At 52.2% G+C, this 14,578-nt stretch overlaps 1 protein-coding gene across 8 annotated transcripts in view; it reads right to left on the bottom strand.

Moving 5' to 3' along the window:
• Positions 1–14,578, bottom strand: part of GSN (gelsolin) — a 58,365-nt gene that overhangs the window by 20,787 nt on the left and 23,000 nt on the right. The window contains exons 1-3 of one of the 8 annotated variants that reach the window (XM_007451477.1): positions 7,447–7,616; positions 5,780–5,979; positions 4,664–4,818 (exon numbers count right to left, since the gene is read on the bottom strand). In XM_007451477.1, the coding sequence (XP_007451539.1) occupies positions 4,664–4,818; positions 5,780–5,975 (351 nt within the window). In that variant the 5' untranslated portion in view covers positions 5,976–5,979; positions 7,447–7,616. Of the gene's footprint in view, positions 1–4,659; positions 4,819–5,779; positions 6,024–7,357; positions 7,382–7,446; positions 7,617–14,578 lie in introns of those variants that run through there. The other 7 variants (XM_007451474.1, XM_007451473.1, XM_007451472.1 and 4 more) reach the window with 7 other exon arrangements.

Here is a 14,578-nt window from a genome sequence, read left to right on the forward strand (position 1 = left end):
TTTGAAATGGTGACAAAAGCCCCTGCTGTGCCACCTTCTGCAGTCATCACCAAGTTCCAGGGAACTTCAGGAAGGATTCCTGGCAGCGGTCAAAACTGCCCTTGGCTCAGTAGAAAGCCCAATAAAGTGGGCTGGGCGTCCTCATTAACAGTTCCCAGTCCCAGGTGCTCACCGACCCCAAGCCCCAGGGATGTCAAGTCAGAGCTGCGAAGGTCCTTATGAGCTTCCCGTTTTACGCATGAGGAAACTGAAGCCCAGAGAAGTGAAGTGACTTACTCAAGGGCACTCAACAAGCACGCGGCAAAGCTAAGGAGTAAAACCTTGCCTCCTGTTCCCAATCTGGCACTCACCTCCCTGCTCCACACGTCAAGGGCCACTAAGGCCAGAAATGTGGCCGCCCCCTCCAGGCCCCTTGCTGACACCTCAGTTTGCAGAGCAAAGCCAAGTCTGACTTGCCGCACAGAGTCCATGAGGGCAAGGGACAAAGGGAGTGAGTATAATTGGGCTCCTATTACGTCTACACACAGTAAGCAATATGGAAGTGGTTGTGAAATGATAATGCCCACTCTGCCGGGCATTTTGCATGTGTCATCTATGAGGGAGGTGTCATCATCCCCATCTTACAGATGAGAAATGCAGATGCCAGAAATGAAGAGACTTGCCTAAGATCTCAAAGCTAGTAAATGGTGGAGCTAGGATGCAAACCCAGGGGTAACTAAATTTGTAAGGGCCACATTTTCCCCCAACATCAGGTTTTCTTAGAGCAAAGGTCACTAGGGTCACCCAGGACCGGAGGCAGGAACAAACCACTGTTCAGAGCAAGGTTCTTCAAGTTGAAATGTTGGCGAGTGGAGCGCCCCCTGGTGTCCTTTATTAGTACTAGCATGAGGCCTTTCAAGAGCATCCGCTTGGGCCCAGCAGGGCGGCCAAGGTATTCGCAGAGCCTTTCTTTCCACCTGGCTTCAGGGACCCTCCTGCTGGAGAGCAAGGAAAGGCAGCTGGGGAAGAAGATGCAATGCCCCGTGCTCACCTGGTAATGACCTCAGAGGCTGCCACTTACTAGGCCTGTGACAGAGGAGGAGGCACCTGCTTTATGGCCACGCAATGTGGTCCCCACAAGCCCGTGAGGTAGCAACTCTCATTACCCCACTTCACAGGCATGGAAACTGAGGTGAAAAGAGGTTCAGCGCTGTGCCCAGGGTCCCAGATAATTGGTGGAAGTTTTACCCCCAAGTTCGCCCTTCTAGGGAACGAGCCTTGCCCAAGTCTGCCAGCCCAGGAACTCCTGAGTGTCTGTGGGCACCACTGACCCCGGGACCCCATTCATCTGGAGGTAAAGAGTCTGTGGATCTGAAAAGCTTTTCCAAAAGGTGCTGAACGGACACATGGACCATTTTCATGGATTCCTCAGAGAGGAAGAAATGGGGAAATGAGGGAAGAGAAAGACCCTTAACTTTTAGAAATACATCTCTAAAATATTTTACTTGTACAAGTGTGCCTTTTACTTTTTATCAAAAAAATAGGAACTTACTTTTAAAAAAGGAAAAGTGTTGTTCAATGTCATAAATCTTGGTTCCAATAAATTCTCTGTATATGAATTTAAAAATTAAAAGAATACTTGATTTCTAATGAGTATGGACAGGCATTTCCTGATTAGTTAACTCCTCTAATCTTACTGATCTGGGAAATTAGACTTAGAAAGATTAGTTAACAAAAAAATAAAAGTAAGTTCTTAGGAGACATTAGTGGATCTCCAAGTATAAGGGGCAGGACTTTTGGGAAAGTTTTACTATTTTTCACTATTTTTACTTTAATCTTTAGGATTGATTGTTGTTTTCTATGGTCTAATCAGTAGGTGGGCAGAGATCGGCATCAAATTATTTGAACAAAATTTAATAGGATATTGTTTTAAAAGCCACTTTCCAAATTAAAGTGATGATATATATATATATACATATATATGTATAGATTCTATATCTATATATAATATACACATCTATACGTTCATATAGGGACTTCCCTGGCAGTCCGGTGGTTAAGACTCTGCGCTTCCACTGCAGGGGGCATGGGTTCGATCCCTGGTCACGGGGAAGATCCCGCATGCCGCACGGTGCGGCTAAAAAAATAAATAAATAACATATATGTTCATATAGAGAGAGAGAAAAATTATGTACCATTTGGTGTATATCTCCAAGAGTAGAATCATGGGGGACTTTTACTTCCTAGAAGCCATATTTCTACGTTTGACATTTTACAATAAGCTTGTATCACACTTGTAGTCTGAGGAAGGATAAAAGCTATAAAGATCTACATTTTAAAATATGTTATAAAACAAAGAAAAACCTACTGATTGGGGCTGGTCCCCTCCACCCTCTAAACTCAGGGCTCCTCATCTAAGAAACAGGAGGGAGGACAGGAAGGGTTCAGGTGATTCTGTGAGTTCCCACTGCGTCCAGGGCTTTCTAGGACTCAGGCCACCCCAGACTCTGCTTGAACAAAGGTTTTCAAATAACGCAGCCCCACGGGGTCTTTAGGGTTCTGTCTGAGAGTCAGGAGGAGGAGGAGGGATCAAATGCAATGACTTTAAAGATGTGGAGGTCACAGAACAGGACAGCACAGGCCCCGTGAAAGCCCTTTCCAGCGGCTCTCGTCCCCTCCCTGCCCCTTCGCACACCCCGAGGACGGAACTGGCTCCAGGAGCAGGCTTTCACAGAAACAAGTCTTGCGTAACAAGCTCTGCTCCTCGGAAATCTATAATTGATGAGGGCGCCAGGCCAAGAACCTTGAACTGGGCCTGCCAAGTGCAGGGGCGGCGGGAGGACTTGCAAAAGGTGGAAAACAGGACAGGCTTTGGACCTCACATTTCCACCGAAAGCCAGGGCCTCTCAGGACTGAAGTCCCAAATCCAGGCTTGGGCTGGGAACCCATCCCCTGGAGCATTCCTCAGAGTATGGTCCAAGAACGTCTTGGAAAAATCACCGGAGGGTGAAGGAGGCTTGCTAAACATGCAGATTCCTAGGCTCCCTCTGAGCTAAGATCAGAGACCGGGGAGTCTTCAAATGTCCACTCTGAACTTATTCTGTGCGAGGTCCTTCACACCTGGGTTTAAATCCCAGCTCTGTCACTTACCAGCTCTGTAAGCTGCTTAACTTGTCCACAACTTAAGTCACTGCTGTCCAGAGAGCAACAACAATAAGCAGGCGCTGTTGCTCAAGGGGCTTGATAACTATTTGCTGAATGAATGACAAATATGTGAGAGCACCCACCTGGAGGCACAAGCAGGGAGGGGGGTGGCCTTGGGACCTGAACAAATCTCTCTGACTCCTGATCGAGTGTCCTTTCTGCTTTCTGCTCCAGGAGCTGCAAAAAGCCCTGGTCCTTCTCCAAGTCCAGGGACTGGGTCCCAAGCTTCTCACCCCTCCCTCCGTTGGTACCAGGGCCCCAGAAGAGGCTGCAGAAAGAAGGTAGAACTGGACGGCTCCGCAGGAGGCACTGTGGGCGTGGATGTAGCTGACAGGGGTGCTGGTAGGCTCCAGGGAATCCAACCCTGCTCCACCCAGCGCAGGGTTGAGGCCCTGTTCCCACAACACACCCTGCCCTCTGCTATCTCAGTCTCATGAGAGCTTTTCCATCACCTAATCCCTGATGTGTCAGCTGAGCAGACAGCGTGGCCACCCTGCTAACACAGACAACCCGGAGGCCCAGAGATGGACGATGACTTCTCTAAGGTCACACAGCACATCGGCAGCATAGATGGGGCTTAATACCTATCCTAGAACCCTGCTCATGAGAAGCAGGTTGGTGTAGTGGGAAAATGCTGGGAGTCAGGAGATCTGGGTTCTGGTCCTGGCTCTGGGACTGACTTGCTGTGTGACCCTGGACCAGTTGCTTAACCTCTCTATGCCTCAGTTGCCCCTCCCTCTCTTAAAATAAGAGATTTGAACTCTGACATTAAGACCATCAAAGCTTATGATCCCCTCCTTATCCTGACCAAAGAAAACCCCAGCTTTGTAAAACTACAGCTGTCCAGGAGCTCTTCCAAGGTGCCAAGCCCTGTGCAAGGCATTTCCCAACTATGCCTTCACCAAATCCTCTCCCCAGGCCCATAGGGCAGGTACAACTGGTTCTCATGTAACAGAAGAGGAAAGGGAGGCTCAGGGAGGCCAAGTGGTTTCCCAGAAGTCATATACAATATACAGCACAGCCTCTTGGGGCTTCCAGCTTGGTTTTGCTCAGCCCTACCTGGCTTGGGGCTGGGCCTCAGACTCTTCAGAGTCCAAGTTCAAGGGGGATTCTAACAAGCAGAAGGAGAAATGTGATCAAATGTGTTTCAAATACCTAACATAGGCCCCTCTGTTGGCAGGCTCAAGCCCCGGGAAAGCAAGGTTCCCACCCATGGCCCACCCCTTACGGCTGGGGCTAGGAAGACCACCCTCTGAAGTGATGGAGAATTTTCTTCTCTCAATTTAACAAGAAACCAGAGGCTCAGAGAGAGAGTGTGATTTGTCCAAGGTCACACAGCTAGGAAGGGCCCAGAGCTAAGCAACTCCAAAGGCTGAGCTCTGACCCATCTGCCCACATCACCAAACAAGGCTGAAAGATGATGGATGGACCTGAGTGAGCCCTGCCATTGGTGCATCTGTCCCTGCTGCCCGGCACCCACCTTGTACTTGAGGCCGGACTTGAAGTAACCAAGGAAGGTGGCAGACTCGAAGCCCTGGACCTCACGGTGCTGCACAGCCCGACCGTTCAGGTAGTCATCCAGCTGCACCGTGAAGATGGCAGCTGCCCCGCTCTCATCCTGGCTGCATTCATTGCCTGGGGGACATCAGAGCAGCATGAGCCGGGCTTCTGTAAAGTGGCCCCAGCCTCCCATGGAGGAGGAGTCTGGAGCCCCCAGCAGTGCCCTGGCCTGGCTGTAGAAGCTGGGCAAGCCCCTGCCTCTTATGAGCTTCGGTTAATCTATCTGTATAATGGGGAGGTGGGAGGCTGACTCCAGGTCTCTAAGAGTCCTCCCAGCTCTGACGCTTCCCCCTGCACTCACTCTCAACCTTCCTGAGCACGAAGTCAGGCCAGGGAGCATCAGAAAACCAAGGCACAGGGCTTCCCTGGTGGCGCAGTGGTTGAGAGTCTGCCTGCCGATGCAGGCGACACGGGTTCGTGCCCTGGTCCGGGAGGATCCCACATGCCGCGGAGCGGCTGGGCCCGTGAGCCATGGCCACTGGGCCTGCGTGTCCGGAGCCTGTGCTCCGCAACGGGAGAGGCCACAGCAGTGAGAGGCCCGCGTACCGCAAAAAAAAACAAAACAAAAACAAAACAAAACAAAACAAAACAAAAAAACAGAAAACCAAGGCACAGTGAGGGGGCAGGACTCACAGAGTCACACAGCAGAGCTGTGGCAGGACTCCAGGCTCCGACTCTGAAGGGCAAACTGGAGTGTGACTGGAGCTGTGCAGGGGGTCCATGGTCCCCAAGTCACCCCCAGTCTGTGTGCCATAGTGGCTTGTTTAACCCTCACAACAGTGCTATGAGGTAGTCTAGCGCCATCATCAGGTCCACTTTACAGAGACACTGAATATCTTGCCAAAGGGCAGAGCCGGGGTCTGAACTCAGGCAGGTGGGCTCTAGAGTCTTGGGAACATGTACCCAAGGGTCTGGCACACACTTGACGCCCAATAGTCACTTAATTCCTGTGGGCACTTCCTGGCGACCATGCCTCAGAGGTCTGTGCTTTACAGCAGAGGGGTTGGGATGGGGGCTCGGGCGGGGCAAGCCTCACCCAGCCAGTAGTGGAGGTCGTACTGCAGGTTCCCATTCCTCAGCTGCACCGTCTTCAGGATGACATAGGCATCGCCTGTGAAGAAGTCTCCGTAAAGGCTGCGGGGCACGGGAACCAGGTCGAACCTCTCCACACGCCAGATCTGCAGGCCGGGCTCCTTCCCCGCCTTGAGGAACTCGGGGTGCTCTACCACCATGCTGCTGGGCTGCAAGAGACGGGGAGGAGCCTGAGTGAGGGCAGGAGCCTTGGCAGGGAGAGACCCCACCCCGGGGCACGAGGGAGGGTGGTTTCCAGCACCAAGAGCATCTCACTTGAGCCGTTGACTCTCCCCACCCCGTTCTATGACCCCTGCTTGACAAGTGAGCAAACAGGGCAGAGTTTAGGCTCCAAACCCTGTCCGTGGCCAGCATCTGTCTCCCCTCCTCAGCTCCCTGGTGACGGGGGGACAGAAGGCTCTCCCTCCCTTCTCTCTTCCTTTCTTAGTGCCAATTAGATGCAACAGCCGAGGCGCAGAGAGGTGAAGACGGGGACCCCCAGCTAGGAAAGGACAGAGCAGGAATTGGCCTATGCTCTAAGAGCACCACGAGTTTTGGGACCGTGGGGAGACCCCTCAGATGGCAATGGTAAATCTGGGGGTCACCGGGGGCTCAGCTCGTTCCCTTCCAGCATCCTCAGTGGTCCTTAGAACTAGAAGGGTCCTCAGAGAGTTCATTATCCAACTCCACCCTGCAGACAGGAAAACTGAGGCCCCAAGACGGGAAGGGGACTAGCCTAAGGTCACACAGCCTGTCTGCTTTTGCTCTTTGGAAGTGGGAAGATTTCCCATGCCCCATCCATGTCCATGTCCACACCTCCAAGAAGGGCCTAGATGACTGAGCCCAAGTGGCTTCCTGCGCTGTCTGCCTCCTCCCTCCTGCCCCCAAAACCCCACCCCCTAAATTCCACTTCTTGGAAAAGGCGAGAGGACGCAGCCGGGGTCTGCAGGAGCCTGTTGGAGATGAGGCGGTCAAGGATGGGGGAAGGCCGTCAGACATGCACTGGGGCTAGACATGGAGCAGAGTGGGATGGTTAGCTTGGAGTCAGAGGGTGGAAATCAGCAGGCGCAGGTCACCTCGGGCCGGATCTGGTGGAAGAAGTCAAAAAAACAGATGGGAGAACTCAGGCAGAGGGACGGGGAACACAAAAGAACAGCAGGAGTGAGGAGAAACCAGACAGGGCAGAGGAGGTACCAGAGAGGGGAGAATAAATAACAGGAAGGACGGTAAGCAGGCGGAGGTGAGATCATACAGGGAAGAGGGGGAAAATATTGAAGAGGCAGAGAGAAATTAGATGAGAAGGAGGAGTCTGAAATAATAGAAATCAGAAGAGGGCAGGAGAGAAATGAGGCGGAGGGAAGGAGAAATCAGGCAAGGAAGAGGAGAAATCTGGGGGCAGAGATGGGTAAGAAATCAGAAGGTAGCACCGAGCGAAAAAGAAATCCGGCCAAGGTGAGGTTAGCCTCTAGGGAGGGAAACAGCCAGGGCCCTGAGGCTCCCACCCCCATCCACCGGAGCCCCGGAAGCAGCAAGAGATACTTACAAAGCAACAAAACAGTTTTTCCATTCTAGACCTGAATTACTCCCCTTTTCCTAGCGCTGTATCTGCAAGAACTTACAATAGAGAGTTACTCCGGGAGCCCCCCGGGGCCCCCCGGGCACTCACCCGCGCCTGGGTCACCCCCCGCGACGCGGTGGCGGCGCGGGCCGGCGGCGACTGCGCGCACAGCGCCAGGACCAGCGCGCCCAGCAGCGCGGAGCTGTGCGGAACCATGGCAGCGACGGCGGCAGAAGACCTGGGCGGCAGCCTCGGACTCCCCAGTCGCAGACCTTAAGTAGCCGCCCGCCCGTCCCGCCCAAGCTGGGGACCGCCCCGTAGGGAGGGCGCGCGGCAGGGCTGGGCCCCCGCGGGCCTGGGAAGGGCGGGGATCTGGCCTGGATTTTTGCGACCTCGGGGTTCCCACCTGGACAGATCCAACTGGGCGTGGCCACCCCTTCACCCCAGCTCAGGGGTGGAGACCAAGCACAGCACCTGGCATACAGCAGGCGCTAACTCAGTGCACACTAAATGGGCACACGTAAGAATGGCAGGGAGCTCACCCATCTTAGCCTCCTGTGTGATCCATGCAAGAACCCTCCCCTCTCCACCCCTAATGTCTCCAGCAACAAATACCATGGACTAACATTTATTGAAGGTTTTCCACTTCATATGAAAACTGACACATCCTAACATCCTTTACAGACTGGGTACCATCGACAGCCCTATTTTAAAGAGGGGGAAATTGAGTGCAGAAAGCTCAAGCAATTTGCACACTACTAGGAAATGAAAGCCAAGATTTCACCCCAGGTGCTCTGAGTGGATGACCCACTTAGGCAGCATGGGGCTGTCACCAGCTGAGGACACAGTCCAGGGGGCTGACCTTCACTGGACCCTTGAACAAGCCAGACAGAGAAGGGCAGGCAGATCTCTCAACTTCTCGGATTGCAGGTTCTATTTTACTCAAGACTGCCCGTCTTTCCTTCCTTTTAAAAAGTTTTTATTTTGTAAAAGGTTGTTTTGATAAAAACTTAAAGTCACGTTATTTATGCAAAGTTTTGCCTCTCAACCCCACTTACACCTTGGGGCAACCAACCACTTCTATCTTCCTCCTTCAGCTGATTTCAGTGTTTGGCTTCATGTCTTAAATAACAAGCCCTTGTTGTTTGGGGTTTTTTCTTTTTTTGGGGGGGGGTGTTAGTTTTGGTTTTTTTCTTGTTTTTTTCAGTTTTAGGTCCTACTGGCTCTCCCTGGGGAAGTCAAGGATTCAAGCCTCTTGCCCTTCTCCCAGGCTCCCTTCCCATCTCTCACTCTCCCACTGGAGGCCTACAGTCAGTCACTGGGTTAGAAGTGCTATTGGGATTCACCCAGGCCTGCTTCCCACCTTCTCCAGCCCCTCTCTTCTCCCTCTCACTACTTTGCCAGACCCAGCTTCTCTCCAAGTTCCCTTTGCATCCCAGATCTCTTCCTTCCCCAATAACAGGGAATGCAATGATAGGGAAGAGAATGGAGAAGCTGGAGACCTGGGTTTGATTCCCACCTCCACTGTGTGTAAGTTACTTTCTTCTTCTCTGCCTCAGTCTCCTCACCTAGTAAATGGGTATAAAGTGGTTGCTGAGAATTAAACCAGTCTCTCTGTGTGAAAATGGCCTGGTCTGACAATTAGTAAATGGGAGTTCCCATCCCCCTTCCCCACGAGCTCTAGTCATCTGCACCAGCTCCTCCTGGAGCCCAGTTTCTATCTAATCAGGCAGAAGTTTGCCTTCCATCACATACAACTTCCTCCCATTTAAGGTGGACTGTGGGTCAGATAAAGGGCTAAATGAATACACACACGGAGAAGACAAATCAGATTGCAGGGATTATAAGAAAGCTTCATGGACAAAGGGACTTGTGACCTGGGCCTTGAAGGACAGGGAGGAGGGAGGTTGAGAAGAAGAGGCATTCTGGGGAGGGAACAGCATGGGCAAGGGGCAAATGCAGGCCACATGCAGTGACTAAGGAGGGGTCCTGTCTCAAACACAGGAGCAAGAAGAGATGAGGCTGGAGAGGGTGGCGGGGGTCACAGGGGCCTGTGTGTCACACTGAAGAGTCTGAATTTTATCTCAGTGTCTGTGGGGAACCACAGAGAGATGCCTGAGTTCTTGAAGCCCTGTGTCTAGTCCTGGGCCTGCAGAGCCTGCAGTGGATCAGCTCTGGCCTAAATTCAGAGAGCTCTTCCCTCTCCTTAGGCATTTCGAGGGTTATAAAAACCCCACAGTTCTCATATGCTCTTGATGGAAGTATAAACCAGTCTCCCCTCTCTAGAGAGCAATTTATGACCACAAATTCGAAACACGTAATGCAACAACAGTGCCATTTCCTTCAGTATCACTTGCAGAGGAACGCGAAAATATACGTGCAAGGATGTTCACTGAAGCATTGTTTGAAGAAAACTGGAAAGGACCCAAGTGTCCTGGTTAAACAAATACTGGAGCCGCCATACAACGGACCACTCTGCAGCTGTGAAAAAAGAATAAGCTAGTGCGGACCGTGCCTGGCACATAGTAGGCGCTCAATAAGCACAGAGAGATCTCCAAGTGCAAAAAGCAAATTGTACAATAACTATAATGTGACTCCTCTCCTCTGTTTTATAAGGGTGTCTGTTTTTGTATACATCCTTAAAAAAATCAAGGAGGGTAAACACCAAACCGTCAAGCCAGTTTGTTTGAAAGGGATAAGAGGTTGGGGTTAAGCACCCACATCGCTGCAACTGGCACAAGGGAACATTTTAGGGTGATGAAAACATTCTAACATTCTAACTCTGGATTATGGTGATGATTACACAACTGAAAAATGTACTAAAAATCACAGTCCCATCTGCTTACAATGGGTGAATTGTTATGGTATCTTAATTATACCTCAATATACTTGTGTGGAAATTTTTTTTTTTTTTTTTTGCCGTACGTGGGCCTTTCACTGCTGTGGCCTTGTGGCCTCTCCCGTTGCAGAGCACAGGCTCCGGACGCGCAGGCTCAGCGGTCATGACTCACGGGCTCAGCCGCTCCGCGGCATATGGGATCTTCCCGGAGCGAGGCACGAACCCGCGTTCCCTGCATCAGCAGGCGGACTCTCAACCAGTGCGCCACCAGGGAAGCCCGGAAATTTCTTTTAATGTGCTATAGGGATTGAAACTATTTACAAGTATTTATCCAATGAAGTTTTTTTTGTTTTTTTTTTTTATAAAAGACTGATCTATGGGGACTTCCTCGGCAGTCCAGTGGTTAAGACTCTGTGCTTCCACTGCAGGGGGCACCGATTCCATCCCTGGTCGGAAACTAAGATCCTGTATGCCACGTGGCATGGCTGAGAGAAAAAAAAAAAAAAAAGACTGATCTAGAAATCATACCTTTAAAATAGACAATGATACCTGCTCATTAGACAATTTGGAAAATCCAAACAAGCAGGAAGAAGAAATTTCCTTGTCATCCCTGTCCCCCAAATGAAACTGAGTTGGCATCTGGCCCAGCTGAGCAGTACTTTCTGCTCAGCTGGTGATTAACAGAGGGCTGCTGTGGCTTGGCCTTAGTGCCAGGGGTCACTGACCACTAGCCCAGGGTCACTGGCCCCTGGTTAGTGATCACAAAGGCCCTGCTGCTTTGCCTGTCACACAGCTCTGGAGCCTGGGTCCTCAGCGCTGGAGACCTGGTGAACAGGCCCTGGCTCCTGCCCTCAGGGAGCCCATGGCCTAGAAACTCTCACTACAGGGCAGTGATGTGTGGAGACTGTGATGGGGACATGGTCTTATGCTACTCCCTGCCTGGAAGAGGATGTATGAGTTCAGGGCGAGGGTTGGGGCAGGGGCCAGTTGGGGGACTTAAATGCAAAAGAAAAACTTCTAGGTAGAAAGGAAGAGTCTCCACCCAGTGCTAGGCTTCCCTATGCCACTGACTTCCTGGGTGACTTTGGGCAAATCACTGTCCCTATCTGGGCCTCAGGGTCCAGATACCCAAAAGATGGGGTAGGCCCTGATGCTCTGACTCTAAGCCTCATTCCTAGCCCAGCATTCCCAGATACTGGCTCTACAACCATATCCAGAACTGACACGTCTCTAAGCCTCAGGGTTTCCATCTGTAAAATGGGAGCACTGGTCCAGGTTGCCTCTACAGGTCCTTCTGAATGAGACAGTGCAGGGCCCCTGAACTATACAAGGGAGCACGGCGGTCACCGATGGCAGCATGCCACCTCACCTCTGGATCCAGACATCTCTGGGAGAAGAGAGGGAGGAAGGGATGGGCGGTGTCTGATACTGAGTCTCCTCACAGCAACCAGGGGAAAGAGGTATTAAAGTTCCCATTTTATAGACCAGGAAACAGAGATTCAGGGAGTTTCAGTCACTTGCTTGGGGTCATTCAGCTAGAAAGAGGCACTGCTGAGATTCAAACACAAGACTGGCTGGCTCCAGTGCCCAAGCTCTATCTGGGGATCAAGCAGGGCCTCCCAGCACCATCCCACCTGGGCAGGAAGGGAGCAACAGTACCGTTTACAGGTAAAGGGTTGCAGGCGCTGACTCAGTCAAGCCCAAGCCAAGCCTGGCAGCCCGAACTCCATGGGGTGGCCGTCCCTACCACGCCTCCCAGGCTGAAGAGGTCGCAGCCCTCCAGCCCCGCACCTGCACCTGTGAGCACCCAGGACAGAGGCTTGTCCTAGGAAGGTCCCCAGGCTGCAGCCACTGGGTGGAAGATGGACTGTGGTACCTATACTCTGTGCCACTCATGGGCACACAGGTCAGGCACGGTCTCCTGTACTTGAGAGGCAGCCCGGCTCTGCCACCACTCGCTATGTGAGTACGCCCTAGTCCCTGCCCTTCTCTGGACCTCAGAGATCCCCTTGACCTCTGATCTTGGGTGCTCCAGGCTCCCGCCTAGTGCTACACACAGTAGGTGGCTTTCAGCATCAGCCCACATCTCTGCCCTGTAGTTGGATCCAGGACCCCCACCACCAGCTTTGGCCCTGCTCCTCTGTGACCTTAGGCTAGCCTCCGTGTCTCCCTGGACCTCCCAAGGCAGCTACCAGAGATGGGAGCAGGCAGCCTCACCCTCCGCCCCCGGCCTTGATGTACAAAAGGCCTTGGCTGGCCCTGGAAGACACCACCCTGTTCTTTTTTCTTCACCCCAAACACTGTTGTTCTTGATTCCCAGGCAGCTGGCTACTCATGGAAAGTCCTCTCTCAGAGCTTGTTTGCTTTCTGGGTCACTGCTGGGCTCTGGGTCCTCCTGGGAATACCCACCCCTCTGGTTTTGCTAAATGGGACAACAGGCAGTAAACAGAGAAGGGAGTTATGAAACCCAGTGAAAGCGGACAGGGCCTCTGTGAGGTCTGGGGAGCCCTGGGAACTTGAAAGAACACGTTTTAGAATCTGGGAGACTCAGCTCCTGTGATCAGGGCCTCAGTTTCCTTATCTGTAAAATGGGGAGAATGATACCCAGCTCACAGAGCAGTGAGGAGGCCCAGGGCCCGACACACAGTAGAAGCTTCCCAAAAGTTAGTGCCCATTTTTTGAACTGCTTTCTTTGCACAGAGGCCTCTGTTCAGCATGTGCCACATGAGAGCAGTGTGGTGGTGCTGGAGAAAGGTTACAGACTTCACAGGAGATTCTTGAGTTCAGGTCTGGGATGTGGAACCTGGAGCAAGTTGCTTTCCCTCTCTGAGCGTTGGGTCACTCATCTGTAAAAACGGATAGTAGTGCCCAGTTGCAGGACAGTTGGGAGCTCAGGAGCGAGACTGTTGGAGCGCATTGCACAGAGTAGGACTTATCTGTAGCAACGCTCACTAGTCCATCCTCTCTTTGTAGACTATGACACCAAGAACAAGAGTGTAACTTCTGAGAATCACATAGCAAGTACCTGGCAGAGCAGACCTAGAACCCAGGTCTCCATTCCTGGGCCAGAGGTAAGGCCTGAGCCCATGACATGACAAGGTGCCCTGTAAGGGCCAGCTGGACCTCTGCCCTGGCCCAGTCTACCCTGGGTGTAGACAGCTGTCGGGGAGATGGCCAGTGGGACTCCAAGAGGCTGACTAAACCTGGGACCAAAGCCACTGGCTCTTTCCCAGCTTTGGAGGCAACCCCACGTAGTGCTGAGAGCCAGGGCAGGACATTCAGAGAGGGGCTAACCCCGCCACTTCCTGAGCCTGTGCCCTGGAAGCAGCCAGATCTGGCCATGGGTGTGAGTCAGTGCCCTCCCTGCCAGGGTCCACTTTGAAGTCAGTGTCCCCTTCTCTGGGGAGGCAGTGGCCCTGGGAGGCTTGGCAGGCCAGCCGCTGGGGCTGCAAACAGCTGTATCCTAGCCCCTCTGGCACCCCACAGCCCACCGATAGGGGAGTCCAGGCACAAACACAAATCAGCAGCAGGACAGTGAGGCCCAACTACAGATACTGCAGTGCAGGACCAGTGGAAGATGGGGACACAGTCTCCGCCTGCCAGCCTCCTGGGGCAGCAGGGCCTACGGGGCCCAAACCAGAGCCAGAAGCAGCAAAAGCCACAGGAGGCAGCTCCCTGCTCCACAGAGGAAAGGCTTTCCAACAGAGAGAAAAACAACGTGCATGATATTGTGGAAAGAGCTCCCAACAGGAAAATCTGTGTATGAATCCCGACCTACCACTTTTAGCTCTGTGGCTTCTGCTCTCTGAGCCTCAATTTCCTCATCTGTAAAATGGGGATTAGAATTGCTTCTTCCCAGAGTTGCTGTGAGAATGTTGTAAGGTAAAAACACGTTTGGGGCTTAGCACAGTGCTTGGCCTAGCGTATGCACATATAGAGGAAGCTGTGGTGGTTGTTTGCTGGGTGCTAAGAAGCGTCTCTCTCTCTCTCTCTCTCTCTCTCTCTCTCTCTCTCTCTCTCTCTCACACTCAAGCTCCTTATGTATAAAATCGGGGTTAAAATGTTTTTCTCAAAGGTGAGTGGAGAGCACTGAATGAGACCATAAATGTGGAAGACCCTAGGACCATGCCTGGCATAAGACAGTTCAAAAATGCCGGTTTCCTTCCCCCTCTTCCAGAGAGATAATGAGTGGCCCAGTGGTGACCCCGCCAAGGGGACACAGATGATGAGCAAACCAGCCCATTTCTAAGGACACTTCAGGCCCTGGGACTTTAAGATTCTGAAAGAAACAGCAAAAGGCAAACAATGTTTGAGCATCTGGTCAAGGTCCCCCGCTGTCTGTCTGGGGATCAAGTTCATCCTTCAGC

Source organism: Lipotes vexillifer, unplaced genomic scaffold (assembly GCF_000442215.2).
Source record: "Lipotes vexillifer unplaced genomic scaffold, Lipotes_vexillifer_v1.1 scaffold588, whole genome shotgun sequence".
Lineage (NCBI taxonomy): Eukaryota > Metazoa > Chordata > Mammalia > Artiodactyla > Lipotidae > Lipotes > Lipotes vexillifer.